The sequence below is a fragment of the Hyperolius riggenbachi genome, chromosome 2 (assembly GCF_040937935.1).
Source record: "Hyperolius riggenbachi isolate aHypRig1 chromosome 2, aHypRig1.pri, whole genome shotgun sequence".
In the NCBI taxonomy this organism is placed as follows: domain Eukaryota; kingdom Metazoa; phylum Chordata; class Amphibia; order Anura; family Hyperoliidae; genus Hyperolius; species Hyperolius riggenbachi.
Genome location: NC_090647.1, coordinates 564,079,095 through 564,093,673, shown reverse-complemented (window position 1 = coordinate 564,093,673; position 14,579 = coordinate 564,079,095). Strand labels below are relative to the sequence as shown.

The 14,579-nt window shown below is 50.8% G+C and overlaps 1 protein-coding gene across 6 annotated transcripts in view; it reads left to right on the top strand.

Annotated features, from left to right (window-relative positions):
- STXBP5L (syntaxin binding protein 5L) overlaps window positions 1–14,579 on the top strand; it is a 376,217-nt gene that overhangs the window by 203,095 nt on the left and 158,543 nt on the right. For all 6 annotated transcript variants that reach the window (XM_068270954.1, XM_068270953.1, XM_068270957.1 and 3 more), the window contains exons 7-9: window positions 6,261–6,344; window positions 6,519–6,642; window positions 11,011–11,089. In XM_068270954.1, the coding sequence (XP_068127055.1) occupies window positions 6,261–6,344; window positions 6,519–6,642; window positions 11,011–11,089 (287 nt within the window). The remainder of the gene's footprint in view (window positions 1–6,260; window positions 6,345–6,518; window positions 6,643–11,010; window positions 11,090–14,579) is intronic.

Sequence of the window (14,579 nt, the reverse complement as noted above, 5' to 3'; positions counted from 1 at the left end):
AGAATGAGATGCGGTGCAGGAAGGCCCAGGCAGACACCAGCGTTCTGCTGACTTTGCCTAAGCTCTTCCTCTCCTCCGGAACATGACCCGGGCAGTATTTCCTGTTGTGTCTGGGGCATTGGGGTGCAGCAGTGTGGCGGCTCCTCTTGTTTACTCATCTTGCTAATAGCACAGTATGGATTTTCTTCCTTCTCCTGTATTGACTGCTGAGCCGTTTAACGCTCTCCTCCCTGACGTGAGCAGCGGTGACAATGCTGCAGACCTCTCATCACAGAAAATGTAAAGTTTCAGCATAAAGAGCCTCATAGCACATATTCCATCGATTCATAAACGGGTTAATGACCTGGAGATTATTGATAGAAACATCGGCAGTCCATCCTCATCAGGGGAGGAATGTTAGAGAACTGGAGTGATTGCGAACACAGAGTACATGGGGGGAGCGAGGCCTAATCTCTCCTCAAACGTGAGTCACACTATATAAGGAGGCCTCATGTGCCTGGCATCATCTCATAAAAGTATCTTACCTCACAGGCCTCAGAGCCATCACCTCACATGAGGACCACATCTCACCTCACAGGCCATCCCTCAGAGTCTTCACCTCACAGGAGGACCACATCTCACCTCACAGGCCTCTACTCAGAGCCATCACCTCACAGGAGGACCACATCTCACCTCACAGACCATCCCTCAGAGTCTTCACCTCACATGAGGACCACATCTCACCTCACGGGCCATCCCTCAGAGCCTTCACCTCACATGAGGACCACATCTCACCTCACGGGCCATCCCTCAGAGCCTTCACCTCACATGAGGACCATATCTCACCTCACAGGCCATCCCTCAGAGCCATCACCTCACAGGAGGACCACATCTCACCTCATAGGCCTTCCCTCAGAGCCTTCACCTGACATGAGGACCACATCTCACCTCACAGGCCTCTCCTCAGAGCCATCACCTCACAGGAGGACCAGACCTCACCTCACAAGCCTTCCCTCAGAGCTATAACCTCACAGGAGGACCACATCTCACCTCACAGACCATCCCTCAGAGCCTTCACCTCACATGAGAACCACATCTCACATCACAGGCCTTCCCTCAGAGCCATCACCTCACATGAGGAACACATCTCACCTCAAAGGCCATCCCTCAGAGCCATCACCGACATGAGGACCACATCTCACCTCACGGGCCATCCCTCAGAGCCTTCACCTCACATGAGGACCGCATCTCACCTCACAGGCCTTCCCTCAGAGCCATCACCTCACATGAGGACCACATCTCACCTTAAAGGCCTCCCCTCAGAGCCTTCACCTGACATGAGGAACACATCTCACCTCACAGGCCTCTCCTCAGAGCCATCACCTCACATGAGGACCAGATCTCACCTCACAAGCCTTCCCTCAGAGCCATCACCTCACATGAGGACCACATCTCACTTCACAGGCCATCCCTCAGAGCCTTCACCTCACATGAGGACCACATCTCACCTCACAGGCCTTCCCTCAGAGCCATCACCTCACAGGAGGACCACATCTCACCTCACAGGCCTCTCCTCAGAACCATCACCTCACATGAGAACCACATCTCACCTCACAGACCTCTCCTCAGAGCCATCACCTCACATGAGGACCACATCTCACCTCAAAGGCCTTCCCTCAGAGCCATCACCTCACATGAAGACCATATCTCACCTCACAGGCCTTCCCTCAGAGCCATCGCCTCACAGGAGGACCACATCTCACCTCACAGGCCTCCCTTCAGAGCCATCACCTCACATGAGGACCACATTTCACCTCACAGGCCTTCCCTCAGAGCCATCACCTCACATGAGGACCATATCTCACCTCACAGGCCTTCCCTCAGAGCCATCGCCTCACAGGAGGACCACATCTCACCTCACAGGCCTCTCCTCAGAGCCATCACCTCACAGGAGGACCACATTTCACCTCACAGGCCTCTCCTCAGAGCCATCACCTCACAGGAGGACCACATCTCACTTCACAAGCCTCTCATCAGAGCCATCACCTCACAGGAGGACCACATCTCACATCACAAGCCTCTCCTCAGAGCCATCACCTCACAGGAGGACCACATCTCACCTCACATGCCTTTCCTCAGAGCCATCACCTCACAGGCCTCCCCTCAGAACCATCACCTCACATGAGAACCACATCTCACCTCACAGACCAGAGCCATCACCTCACATGAGGACCACATCTCTCCTCACAGGCCTTCCCTCAGAGCCATCACCTCACAGGAGGACCACATCTCACCTCACAGGCCTCCCTTCAGAGCCATCACCTCACATAAGGAACACATCTCACCTCACAGGCCTTCCCTCAGAGCCATCACCTCACAGGAGGACCACATCTCACCTCACAGGCCTCCCTTCAGAGCCTTCACCTCACATGAGGACCACATTTCACCTCACAGGCTTTCCTTTAGAGCCATCACCTCACATGAGGACCATATCTCACCTCACAGGCCTTCCCTCAGAGCCATCGCCTCACAGGAGGACCACATCTCACCTCACAGGCCTTCCCTCAGAGCCATCGCCTCACAGGAAGACCACATCTCACCTCACAGGCCTCTCCTCCGAGCCATCACCTCACAGGAGGACCACATTTCACCTCACAGGCCTCTCCTCAGAGCCATCACCTCATAGGAGAACCACATCTCACATCACAAGCCTCTCCTCAGAGCCATCACCTCACAGGAGGACCACATCTCACCTCACAGGCCTTTCCTCAGAGCCATCACCTCACAGGAGGGCACTTTTCACCTCACAGGCCTCCCCTCAGAGCCTTCACCTCACAGGAGGAACATATCTCACCTCACAGGTCTCCCTTAGCGCCATCACCTCACAGGAGGGCCACAGCCACAAGAGTAACGTCACAGGCCTCCCCTCAGAGCCACCACCTCACAGGAGGACCACATTTCACCTCACAGGCCTTTCCTCAGAGCCATCACCTCACAGGAGGCCACTTTTCCCCTCACAGGCCTCCCCTCAGAACCATCACCTCACATGAGAACCACATCTCACCTCACAGACCTCTCCTCAGAGCCATCACCTCACATGAGGACCACATCTCACCTCACAGGCCTTCCCTCAGAGCCATCACCTCACAGGAGGACCACATCTCACCTCACAGGCCTCCCTTCAGAGCCATCACCTCACATGAGGACCACATTTCACCTCACAGGCCTTCCCTCAGAGCCATCACCTCACATGAAGACCATATCTCACCTCACAGGCCTTCCCTCAGAGCCATCGCCTCACAGGAGGACCACATCTCACCTCACAGGCCTCTCCTCAGCGCCATCACCTCACAGGAGGACCACATCTCACCTCACAGGCCTTCCCTCAGAGCCATCGCCTCACAGGAAGACCACATCTCACCTCACAGGCCTCTCCTCCGAGCCATCACCTCACAGGAGGACCACATTTCACCTCACAGGCCTCTCCTCAGAGCCATCACCTCATAGGAGGACCACATCTCACATCACAAGCCTCTCCTCAGAGCCATCACCTCACAGGAGGACCACATCTCACCTCACAGGCCTTTCCTCAGAGCCATCACCTCACAGGAGGGCACTTTTCACCTCACAGGCCTCCCCTCAGAGCCTTCACCTCACAGGAGGAACATATCTCACCTCACAGGTCTCCCTTAGCGCCATCACCTCACAGGAGGGCCACAGCCACAAGAGTAACGTCACAGGCCTCCCCTCAGAGCCACCACCTCACAGGAGGACCACATTTCACCTCACAGGCCTCTCCTCAGAGCCATCACCTCACAGGAGGACCACATCTCACCTCACAGGCCTTTCCTCAGAGCCATCACCTCACAGGAGGCCACTTTTCCCCTCACAGGCCTCCCCTCAGAACCATCACCTCACATGAGAACCACATCTCACCTCACAGACCTCTCCTCAGAGCCATCACCTCACATGAGGACCACATCTCACCTCACAGGCCTTCCCTCAGAGCCATCACCTCACAGGAGGACCACATCTCACCTCACAGGCCTCCCTTCAGAGCCATCACCTCACATGAGGACCACATTTCACCTCACAGGCCTTCCCTCAGAGCCATCACCTCACATGAAGACCATATCTCACCTCACAGGCCTTCCCTCAGAGCCATCGCCTCACAGGAGGACCACATCTCACCTCACAGGCCTCTCCTCAGCGCCATCACCTCACAGGAGGACCACATTTCACCTCACAGGCCTCTCCTCAGAGCCATCACCTCACAGGAGGACCACATCTCACATCACACGCCTCTCCTCAGAGCCATCACCTCACAGGAGGACCACAACTCACCTCACAGGCCTTTCCTCAGAGCCAACACCTCACAGGAGGCCACTTTTCACCTCACAGGCCTCCCCTCAGAGCCTTCACCTCACAGGAGGAACATATCTCACCTCACAGGCCTTCCCTCAGCGCCATCACCTCACAGGAGGGCCACAGCCACAAGAGTAATGTCACAGGCCTCCCCTCAGAGCCACCACCTCACAGGAGGGCCACATCTAACCCACAGTCTTCCACTCAGGGCCATCACCTCACAGGAGGACCACATCTCACCTCACAGGCCTCCCCTCAGAGCCATCACCTCACAGGAGGACCACATCTCACCTCACAGGCCTCCCCTCAGAGCCATCACCTCACAGGAGGACCACATCTCATCTCACAGGCCTTCCCTCAGAGCCATCACCTCACAGGAGGACCACATCCCACCTCACAGGCCTTCCCTCAGAGCCATCACCTCACATGAGGACCATATCCCACCTCACAGGCCTTCCCTCAGAGCCATCGCCTCACAGGAGGACCACATCTCACCTCACAGGCCTCTCCTCAGAGCCATCACCACACAGGAGGACCACATTTCACCTCACAGGCCTTTCCTCAGAGCCATCACCTCATAGGAGGACCACATCTCACATCACAAGCCTCTCCTCAGAGCCATCACCTCACAGGAGGACCACATCTCACCTCACAGGCCTTCCCTCAGAGCCAACACCTCACATGAGGACCACATCTCACCTCGCAGCCTCTCCTCAGAGCCATCACCTGACAGGAGGACCAGTCTCACAAGAGTATCTAACTTAACCAGTGTTCCCAAAGAGCTATCACCTCAAAGAAGGAACCTCACCATATCTCTTCTCACAGACCTATCCTCCAGATTCTCTTTAAGGCTTACATGTGCTTTGTGGTTGTCAGCATGTTGCAGTGCTCTGCCTCCCGCTGTTATTAATATTCATCCAGGGTCGCTGGTAATGTAAGTTTACGCCCTCCCCGGCACACACAGCCCTGGAATATGATTAGTAACGCTATTTTCCATATTCTGAACTTCCAGCATAAATAGTATTGATCGCGTGATGGAGAGAGACCCCCCCCAGCATCATGTGTTTATTGCAACATTATCTCAAATAAAATGTACATTAAGAAAAGTTTTGTAAAAAAAAAAAAAATCCTAGGTTTTTTTGAAAAAAATGCACTACTTCATAGGCAGAAATGGCCAGTGAGATTGAATAATTCTGAGTTGATGCAAATATTATGCACATTTTTTAACTCCAAATTGCATACATTTGCATACATTTTAACGCAACTTAAAATTGTTAGCATCTCATCGAACATCCCTGCCTCCGTTATAATGGGGTGTATTCAGTAAGTATCGGTAAAATTGTTTGGCATGTGGTACCCTGGCAATGTGTGTTACCTTGGTGATGCAGGTTGCGCGAATTGTGCAACATGTTGTGGAGCTGTTGGAAATACTGGCAAGATTGCTACGTGCTTCCAATTGTACTGGTATTTACTACATCCCACCCCCTTACTTGTCTTACCAACCACCACCTTGTGGCCTCCACCCCTCATTCCATACCGGTCACCCACACTGCTGTCCTTTCCTGTCCAATCACGTTGTCTGATATCCCAGCAACTCCACCCCCACCCCATACCACTGCCTCACCTCCACTGTCTGCTAGGCTTCCACTGTAAATAGTGCATCAGGAAGACAAGGGCCACCCCAAGGTGAGTGGGACACCCAGTATTCTAAAGTGGGCGGGAACATTCTAGACCAATGGGAAGCATTCCTCTCTACTTGGGTGGAATGGAGATTGTTTACCTACAAATGGAATACTACGTGTGAGACGATCCTCTAATGCGTTGGATGTGCTTTGTGCAACTTTCTGCTCACGTCTTTAGTATCCCCTCTTTGCCTGTGTGTCTTCCTACAAAGCTAATGCCGTGTTCTCTTCCAGTTACTCATAGGATATGAAAGTGGGACAGTCGTACTTTGGGACTTGCGATCTAAAAGAGCGGAAATACGATTCTACTATGATGAGGTCAGTATGTTTCCTGTTACTCAGAATCAGAGGAATGCGATAGAATCATTCACATGGCCATATATTTTATCCTCACTCTCAAAATTATATTACCTGCATGAACTAACGATGTCCTTCTCAGTGGAAGTGACGTCTCGTTGTGAGTTGCAGTGTAACTGGGCTTTCTGTCTGCAGGCCATTCATTCGGTCGGTTGGCACCACGAAGGCCGGCAATTTATGTGCAGCCACTCGGATGGAAGTCTCACTGTATGGAACGTCAAGAACCCTGCCAGGCCCTTTCAAGTCACTGTTCCCCATGGTGAGTATCTGTGTCACAATACTGGTCACTGCGAGCCTGGCGATGTATAACATTCTTCATTACTGACGTGGATGGGGCCTGTGCATGGATGCGGAAGGGTATGGACTCAGTACAGGTCAGGTTATGTCTTCAGGCTGATTCACCCACATTTCCGTGTATTGCTGTAATGTGTTGGGATTGGCAGATGTTCCATGGGGCCAATACCTCCCGAGGTGGACCTTACAGTCAACATTGCCCGTAGTGCCACACAATGACATGTCTGGAGATGATCCTGAGTTGGATAGTCATTCTCACCAGAGAAGTGGTCAACACTGGATCCCCACAATGGAATCATGGCATCCAGGTCTTCTTCAGTTCCTCCCACACATTGTATCGGTTTGCATTGCCCATAGGTATATTTAGCCATCTAAAAACTCCCACAGAGATAGACAGAGGGCCTGGAAGGACTAGCAGAATGCTGCAATGTGTAAGAGTGGTGGAAGGCTGTCCAGTGGGTGCAGAAGACCAACACGCTGTCAACACGGATCCACTAACATCCTGTTATCTCTGGTCAGTATGACTAGCGAACCATCAGTTTCCTGGAACCATTCTATTTTTATACACCAGTTGTGAATGTTGCTTTCACCCCATCACTCTCAAGCTAAATTATCATTATACTTTGTTGGGATTTCCCACGGTGTGTACCGTTTACATGTTTATACAGTGGTGTGAAAACTATTTCCCCCCTTCCTGATTTCTTATTCTTTTGCACGTTTTCACACTTAAATGTTTCTGCTCATTAAAAAACGTTAACTATTAGTCAAAGATAACATAATTAAACACAAAATGCAGTTTTAAATGATGGTTTTTATAATTTAGTGAGGAAAAAACTCCAAATGTACATGGCCCTGTGTGAAAAAGTGATTGCCCCCCTTGTTAAAAAAAATAACTTAACTGTGGTTTATCACACCTAAGTTCAATTTCTGTAGTCACCCCCAGGCCTGATTACTGCCACACCTGTTTCAATCAAGAAATCACTTAAATAGGAGCTATCTGACACAGAGAAGTAGACCAAAAGCACCCCAAAAGCTAGACATCATGCCAAGATCCAAAGAAATTCAGGAACAAATGAGAACAAAAGTACTGTAATTGAAAACTATCAGTCTGGTAAAGGTTATAAAGCCATTCCTAAAGCTTTGGGACTCCAGCGAACCACAGTGAGAGCCATTATCCACAAATGGCAAAAACATGGAACAGTGATGAACCTTCCCAGGAGTGGCCGGCCGACCAAAATCACCCCAAGAGCGCAGAGAAAACTCATCCGAGAGGCCACAAAAGACCCCAGGACAACATCTAAAGAACTGCAGGCCTCACTTGCCTCAATGAAGGTCAGTGTTCACGACTCCAACATAAGAAAGAGACTGGGCAAAAACGGCCTGCATGGCAGATATCCAAGGCGCAAACCACTTTTAAGCAAAAAGAACATTAAGGCTCGTCTCAATTTTGCTAAAAAAAACCTCAATGATTGCGAAGACTTTTGGGAAAATACCTTGTGGACCGACGAGGCAAAAGTTGAACTTTTTGGAAGGTGCGTGTCCCGTTACATCTGGCGTAGAAGTAACACAGCATTTCAGCAAAAGAACATCATACCAACAGTAAAATATGGTGGTGGTAGTGTGATGGTCTGGGGTTGTTTTGCTGCTTCAGGACCTGGAAGGCTTGCTGTGATAGATGGAACCATGAATTCTGCTGTCTACCAAAAAATGCTGAAGGAGAATGTCCGGCCATCTGTTCGTCAACTCAAGCTGAAGCAATCTTGGGTGCTGCAGCAGGACAATGACCCAAAACACACCAGCAAATCCACCTCTGAATGGCTGAAGAAAAACAAAATGAAGACTTTGGAGTGGCCTAGTCAAAGTCCTGACCTGAATCCTATTGAGATGTTGTGGCATGACCTTAAAAAGGCGGTTCATGCTAGAAAACCCTCAAATAAAGCTGAATTACAACAATTCTGCAAAGATGAGTGGGCCAAAATTCCTCCAGAGCGCTGTAAAAGACTCGTTGCAAGTTATCGTAAACGCTTGATTGCAGTTATTGCTGCTAAGGGTGGCCCAACCAGTTATTAGGTTCAGGGGGCAATTTCTTTTTCACACAGGGCCATGTAAGTTTTGAGTTTTTTTCTCAGTAAATAATAAAAACCATTATTTAAAACTGCATTTTGTGTTCAATTATGTTATCTTTGACTAATAGTTAACAGTTTTTGATGAGCAGAAACCTTTAAGTGTGACAAACATGCAAAAGAATAAGAAATCAGGAAGGGGGCAAATAGTTTTTCACACCACTGTAATTGTCAAGTCTACTCTCATCTCCAGCCATGCCATTGTATGGTCCATCTCCAGCCATGCCATTGTATGGTCCATCTCCAGCCATGCCAGTGTATGGTCCATCTCCAGCCATGCCACTGTATGGTCCATCTCCAGCCATGCCAGTGTATGGTCCATCTCCAGCCATGCCAGTGTATGGTCCATCTCCAGCCATACCATTGTATGGTCCATCTCCAGCCATGCCACTGTATGGTCCATCTCCAGCCATGCCATTGTATGGTCCTGGGCAGAGTTTTTGTGTAATGGATCCCCTTTTATATAGGTTCTGGGATATGGGGCAAGTAAGAAGCACTGACAGATCTCATGTCCTCACGACTGTCTGTATTGTGGGAAGTCAGTTAACCAGAGCTAGTATGGTTGATTTTAGCCAGCGTGAAAGTCCATAGGGAACAGTTCTACAATCACAGCAACATCTACAACTTGAAGCATTCTGATTGGCTGAGTAGAGTGGGGGCGTATTTTTGCTACAACCTATCTGAATCCTAGCAGTTGGAGGGTGTGCTGTCCACCCAATCATTTTAGCGGAATTTCCCTATGGACTCTCACACTGGCTCACCTCAACTATACTAGCAGCAGTAAACCTACCAGAGTCCACAGCAGAAGGTTGTAAGTGGAGAGAGGGCATCTCCTCATATCACAGCCCTCAGAGTTTACCTACACCCAGAATAATGTTATAGCAAGTCTCTGCATCACTACCAATTACTAGGGATGGTCAATAAGATGCTAATTATTCTGAGCAGATGCAGAATTTATGCTAATTTTATGCAGAAGTTTGCAGTTTGGAAATCAAGCAGCGGCTGACATTGATTGGTTGATTTCCAGGCTGCATACATTTGCATACAATTAGCATAAACTGTGCATGAATTAATCAGAATGATTATCCTGTTATTGTCCATCCCTATGAGTTACTGTCAGTGTATAATCCTGATGGTGTTCCGGAAGCCTTTGCAGAAGCAGGCAGTATGCAGTCAGTGCGGGGTTTTGGTGGCTGAGCTTTGTCTGAGTCATGCCTGGAATAAGCATGATGCAGCCACTGAGGCAGTGTGATGACCTCATCTGCATCCTGACTCAGAGTCAGTACCCATTACAGATGGAAGCCTGCATATCCTCACTACAGGTTCCCGGTACAGCCCAGCAATCAGGATAATAAATGAGTATACAGTGTGCCTAAGCTGCACAGAATACCTGATTCATAAGCCTCATGTACTTCCCACTGCAGTGCAGCTTCTACCACTCTCTGGATTCAGCTTGAGGTTGGGTCAGTCAGGGTGACCATGTGACCCCCAAAGTTATATAATATATTAATAATAGATAATGTAATACATTTTTCAGCGTCCCTGCGTCATTGTGGAAAGCATGTGACAAACAAAATCCTTAAAGGACAACTGAAGTGAGAGGGAGATGGAGGCTGCCATATTCATTTCCTTTTAAGCAATACCAGTTTCCTGGCTATCCTGCTGATCCTTTGCCTCTAATACTTTCAGCCATAGCCCCGGAACAAGCATGCAGCAGATCAGGTGTTTCTGACATTATTGTCAGATCTGACAAGATTAGCTGCATGCTTGTTTGAGGTGTGTGATTCAGACACTACTGCAGCCAAATACATCAGCAGGGCTGCCAGGCAACTGGTATTGTCTAAAGGAAAAAAATATTGCAGCTTCCATATCACGCTGACTTTAGTTCTCCTTTAAACAGAGGCGGCAGCACTTGTAATTCAGTGGAAATAGATGGTCCGTAGTTGTAAGCGGACACTAGCCAGCGGTAGCAGCCCTAAGCCTGTACAGATAGGGGCACGGCTACAGGCAAGCAGAGCTAGGAGGTTTGGGAATTTGAATCACTCAGTTCTGGAGGTCATTTTTATAATTTGCACAATTCAATAGGATGGTTTTGAGCATTTGCCTTGTTGAGTTTGGGGTCTGGCGGGGCTTTCATGCCTCTGGGTGACTTTCCGTTGCATGACCTTTTCATGTTGGAAACTTCCGCCTTTGTGTTTTGTGTCACTCAGGGAAAAATCAAAGAGATGGAAGGAAGCCGGAGTCCTGCAGACCGATACTGAAGGTCGAGTACAAGACCTGTAAAAACAGGTAAGATTCCTCCACATTTGTACAGCGGGAGACATGGCTGGGTTTTCGATCAGAAGTTATACCTGAATGATCTATTTACATTTATGTGCAGAGCTCCAGGGACTGGACTATATTACACACCTAGCACTCACTACATGCGAAGCGGGGTAAATAATGTAAATAATGTGTGCACAGATTATTACCTAATAGACTTCCGCACGGCGATGACGGACCCTCTCGGGGAAGGCCTAACACTAGTCTAGGAATAAAAACATAATATTCCTTGTGCTGCTAATCATAAATGGTATACACATTTCATCAAGCAGACAGACAGACAAATGACAGCGCTCAAGGCTGCACCTGAAATGAATACTAACAGAGGCATGCAGCGCCCCATTTCCTGGAGCTCTGCACATCCATGCAGAGAGATCATTCAGGTATAACTTCTGTTTGAAAGAAAGCGCTGTCAATGTCTCCCGCTGTACAAATTAACCGTTAGTATACTAGTGGCTAGCTGCATTCATTGCTTCAAATCTACATTCAAAATTAGAATTAGTACATAATTTGCATCTGTTTTGCATTCAAGGCATGTATTTAGCCCCAGTGGGGCTCGGCATGCATACATTTGAAATCAACACCGGTAGACTTGGGCGCAGGATACAGTCGGTATATAGCTGATCCTGCTGCCGCACAAGTCCCAGCCGTGTTAATTGCTATTCCCTCTCCAGGCCGCCATGAATAGTGGGGGAATGATATAATTCGGCTTACAGCGATGGCTGGAGGCCAAATTATTAAGTTTTTCAAAAGTAACTTCAACACCGTCTTCTGATGGCGCCGACGTTACTCACTGAGCGGCGATATAACTGTAATTCCTATTACGGCCTATGGTGGCGCCGGCTGCACCCAAATCTTCCTGCGCTGATAAGCACTGCTCCGCTCTGCATGCCTCTGTCAGTTTTCATTTCAGGTGCAGCCTTGACCGCTGTCATCTGTCTGTCTGCCTGCTTGATGAAAGATTCCTCCACAGACGTTTTCTCTGCGTACCTAAGCGGAATACGTAATGATCGGCGATCCGCCTCCTGCGTCCCTCTGCTCATCCCTCACGCCTACGTTACTCCGCTCGTCCTTCACGCTGACATCACCCAGCACTCGACGCCGTGAAATGCCACCTCACACGCTGACAGCATTATGAATGGCGGTATTCCATGGCTTCTCTGCGGCGACGATATCATGTACAGTGTGATATACATACTTTACATGGGGTGAGCTGGTTTTATCCTGGATGAGGTTAAAGTGGTTTTGGCATGCAGCATGCAAAGAGATCAAACACTGCGGGTCTATTTCAGGGCCGCAGGAGAGTCTTTGTTGTGTGGACATCAGCTCCTCACCCCTTCCTCATAAGCATAATGGCCTCTGAAGCAGCCGGCGTCCTCCTCAGGAACCCGCGAGCAGCGCTATTCTGCGGACCCACCGCTCACCCCTTCCTCATAAGCATAATGGCCTCTGAAGCAGCCAGCATCCTCCTCAGGAACCCGCGAGCAGCGCTATTCTGCGGACCCGCCGCTCACCCCTTCCTGATAAGCATAATGGCCTCTGAAGCAGCTGGCGTCCTCCTCAGGAACCCGCGAGCAGCGCTGTTCTGGGGACCCGCCCCTCACCCCTTCCTGATAAGCATAATGGCCTCTGAAGCACCCGGCGTCCTCCTCAGGAACCCGCGAGCAGCGCTATTCTGCGGACCCGCCGCTCACCCCTTCCTGATGAGCACAATGGCCTCTGAAGCAGCTGGCGTCCTCCTCAGGAACCCGCGAGCAGTGCTGTTCTGCGGACCCGCCCCTCACCCCTTCCTGATAAGCATAGTGGCCTCTGAAGCAGCCGGCGTCCTCCTCAGGAACCCGCGAGCAGCGCTGTTCTGCGGACCCGCCCCTCACCCCTTCCTGATAAGCATGATGGCCTCTGAAGCAGCCAGCGTCCTCCTCAGGAACACGCGAGCAGCGCTATTCTGCAGACCTGCCCCTCACCCCTTCCTGATAAGCATAGTGGCCTCTGAAGCAGCCGGCGTCCTCCTCAGGAACCCGCGAGCAGCGTTGTTCTGCGGACCCGCCCCTCACCCCTTCCTAATAAGCATGATGGCCTCTGAAGCAGCCAGCGTCCTCCTCAGGAACCCGCGAGCAGCGCTATTCTGCGGACCTGACGCTCACCCCTTCCTGATAAACATAATGGCCTCTGAAGCAGCTGGCGTCCTCCTCAGGAACCCGCGAGCAGTGCTGTTTTGCGGACCCGCCCCTCACCCCTTCCTGATAAACATAATGGCCTCTGAAGCAGCCAGCGTCTTCCTCAGGAACCCGCGAGCAGCGATATTCTGCGGACCCGCCCCTCACCCCTTCCTGATAAGCATAATGGCCTCTGAAGCAGCCAGCGCCCTCCTCAGGAACCCGCGAGCAGCGCTATTCTGCGGACCCGCCCCTCACCCCTTCCTGATAAGCATAATGGCTTCTGAAGCAGCCGGTGTCCTTCTCAGGAACCCGCGAGCAGCGATATTCTGCGGACCCGCCGCTCACCCCTTCCTGATAAGCATAATGGCCTCTGAAGCAGCCGGCGTCCTCCTCAGGAACCTGCGAGCAGCACTATTCTGCGGACCCGCCCCTCACCCCTTCCTGATAAGCATAATGGCCTCTGAAGCAGCCGGCGTCCTCCTCAGGAACCCGCGAGCAGCGATATTCTGCGGACCCGCCCCTCACCCCTTCCTGATAAGCATAATGGCCTCTGAAGCAGCTGACATCCTCTTCAGGAACCCGCGAGCAGCGATATTCTGCGGACCCGCCCCTCACCCCTTCCTGATAAGCATAATGGCCTCTGAAGCAGCTGACATCCTCTTCAGGATCCCACGAGCAGCGAGATTCTGCGGACCCGCCCCTCACCCATTCCTGATAAGCATAATGGCCTCTGAAGCAGCTGGCGTCCTCTTCAGGATCCCGCAAGCAGCGATATTCTGCGGACCCGCCCCTCACCCCTTCCTGATAAGTATAATGGCCTCTGAAGCAGCCGGTGTCCTCCTTAGGATCCCGTGAGCAGCGATATTCTGCGAACCCGCCCCTTACCCCTTCCTGATAAGCATAATGGCCTCTGAAACAGCCGGTGTCCTCCTCAGGAACCCGCGAGCAGCGATATTCTACAGATCCGCCGCTCACCCCTTCCTGATAAGCATAATGGCCTCTGAAGCAGCCGGCGTCCTCCTCAGGAACCCGCGAGCAGCGCTATTCTGCGGACCCGCCCCTCACCCCTTTCTTATAAGCATAATGGCCTCTGAAGCAGCCGGCATCCTCCTTAGGAACCCGCGAGCAGCGATATTCTGCGGACCCATCCAATTTTGATTGGCTATCGAATGACCAATTTTAACACTTCCATGTAGTATAAGGGCCAACAGATACTGAGTACTATGAGCAGATTGTGCAGATACAACCCTCATACTGCATGGAAGCGGTACAATTAGCCATCAGCCAATCAAACTTTG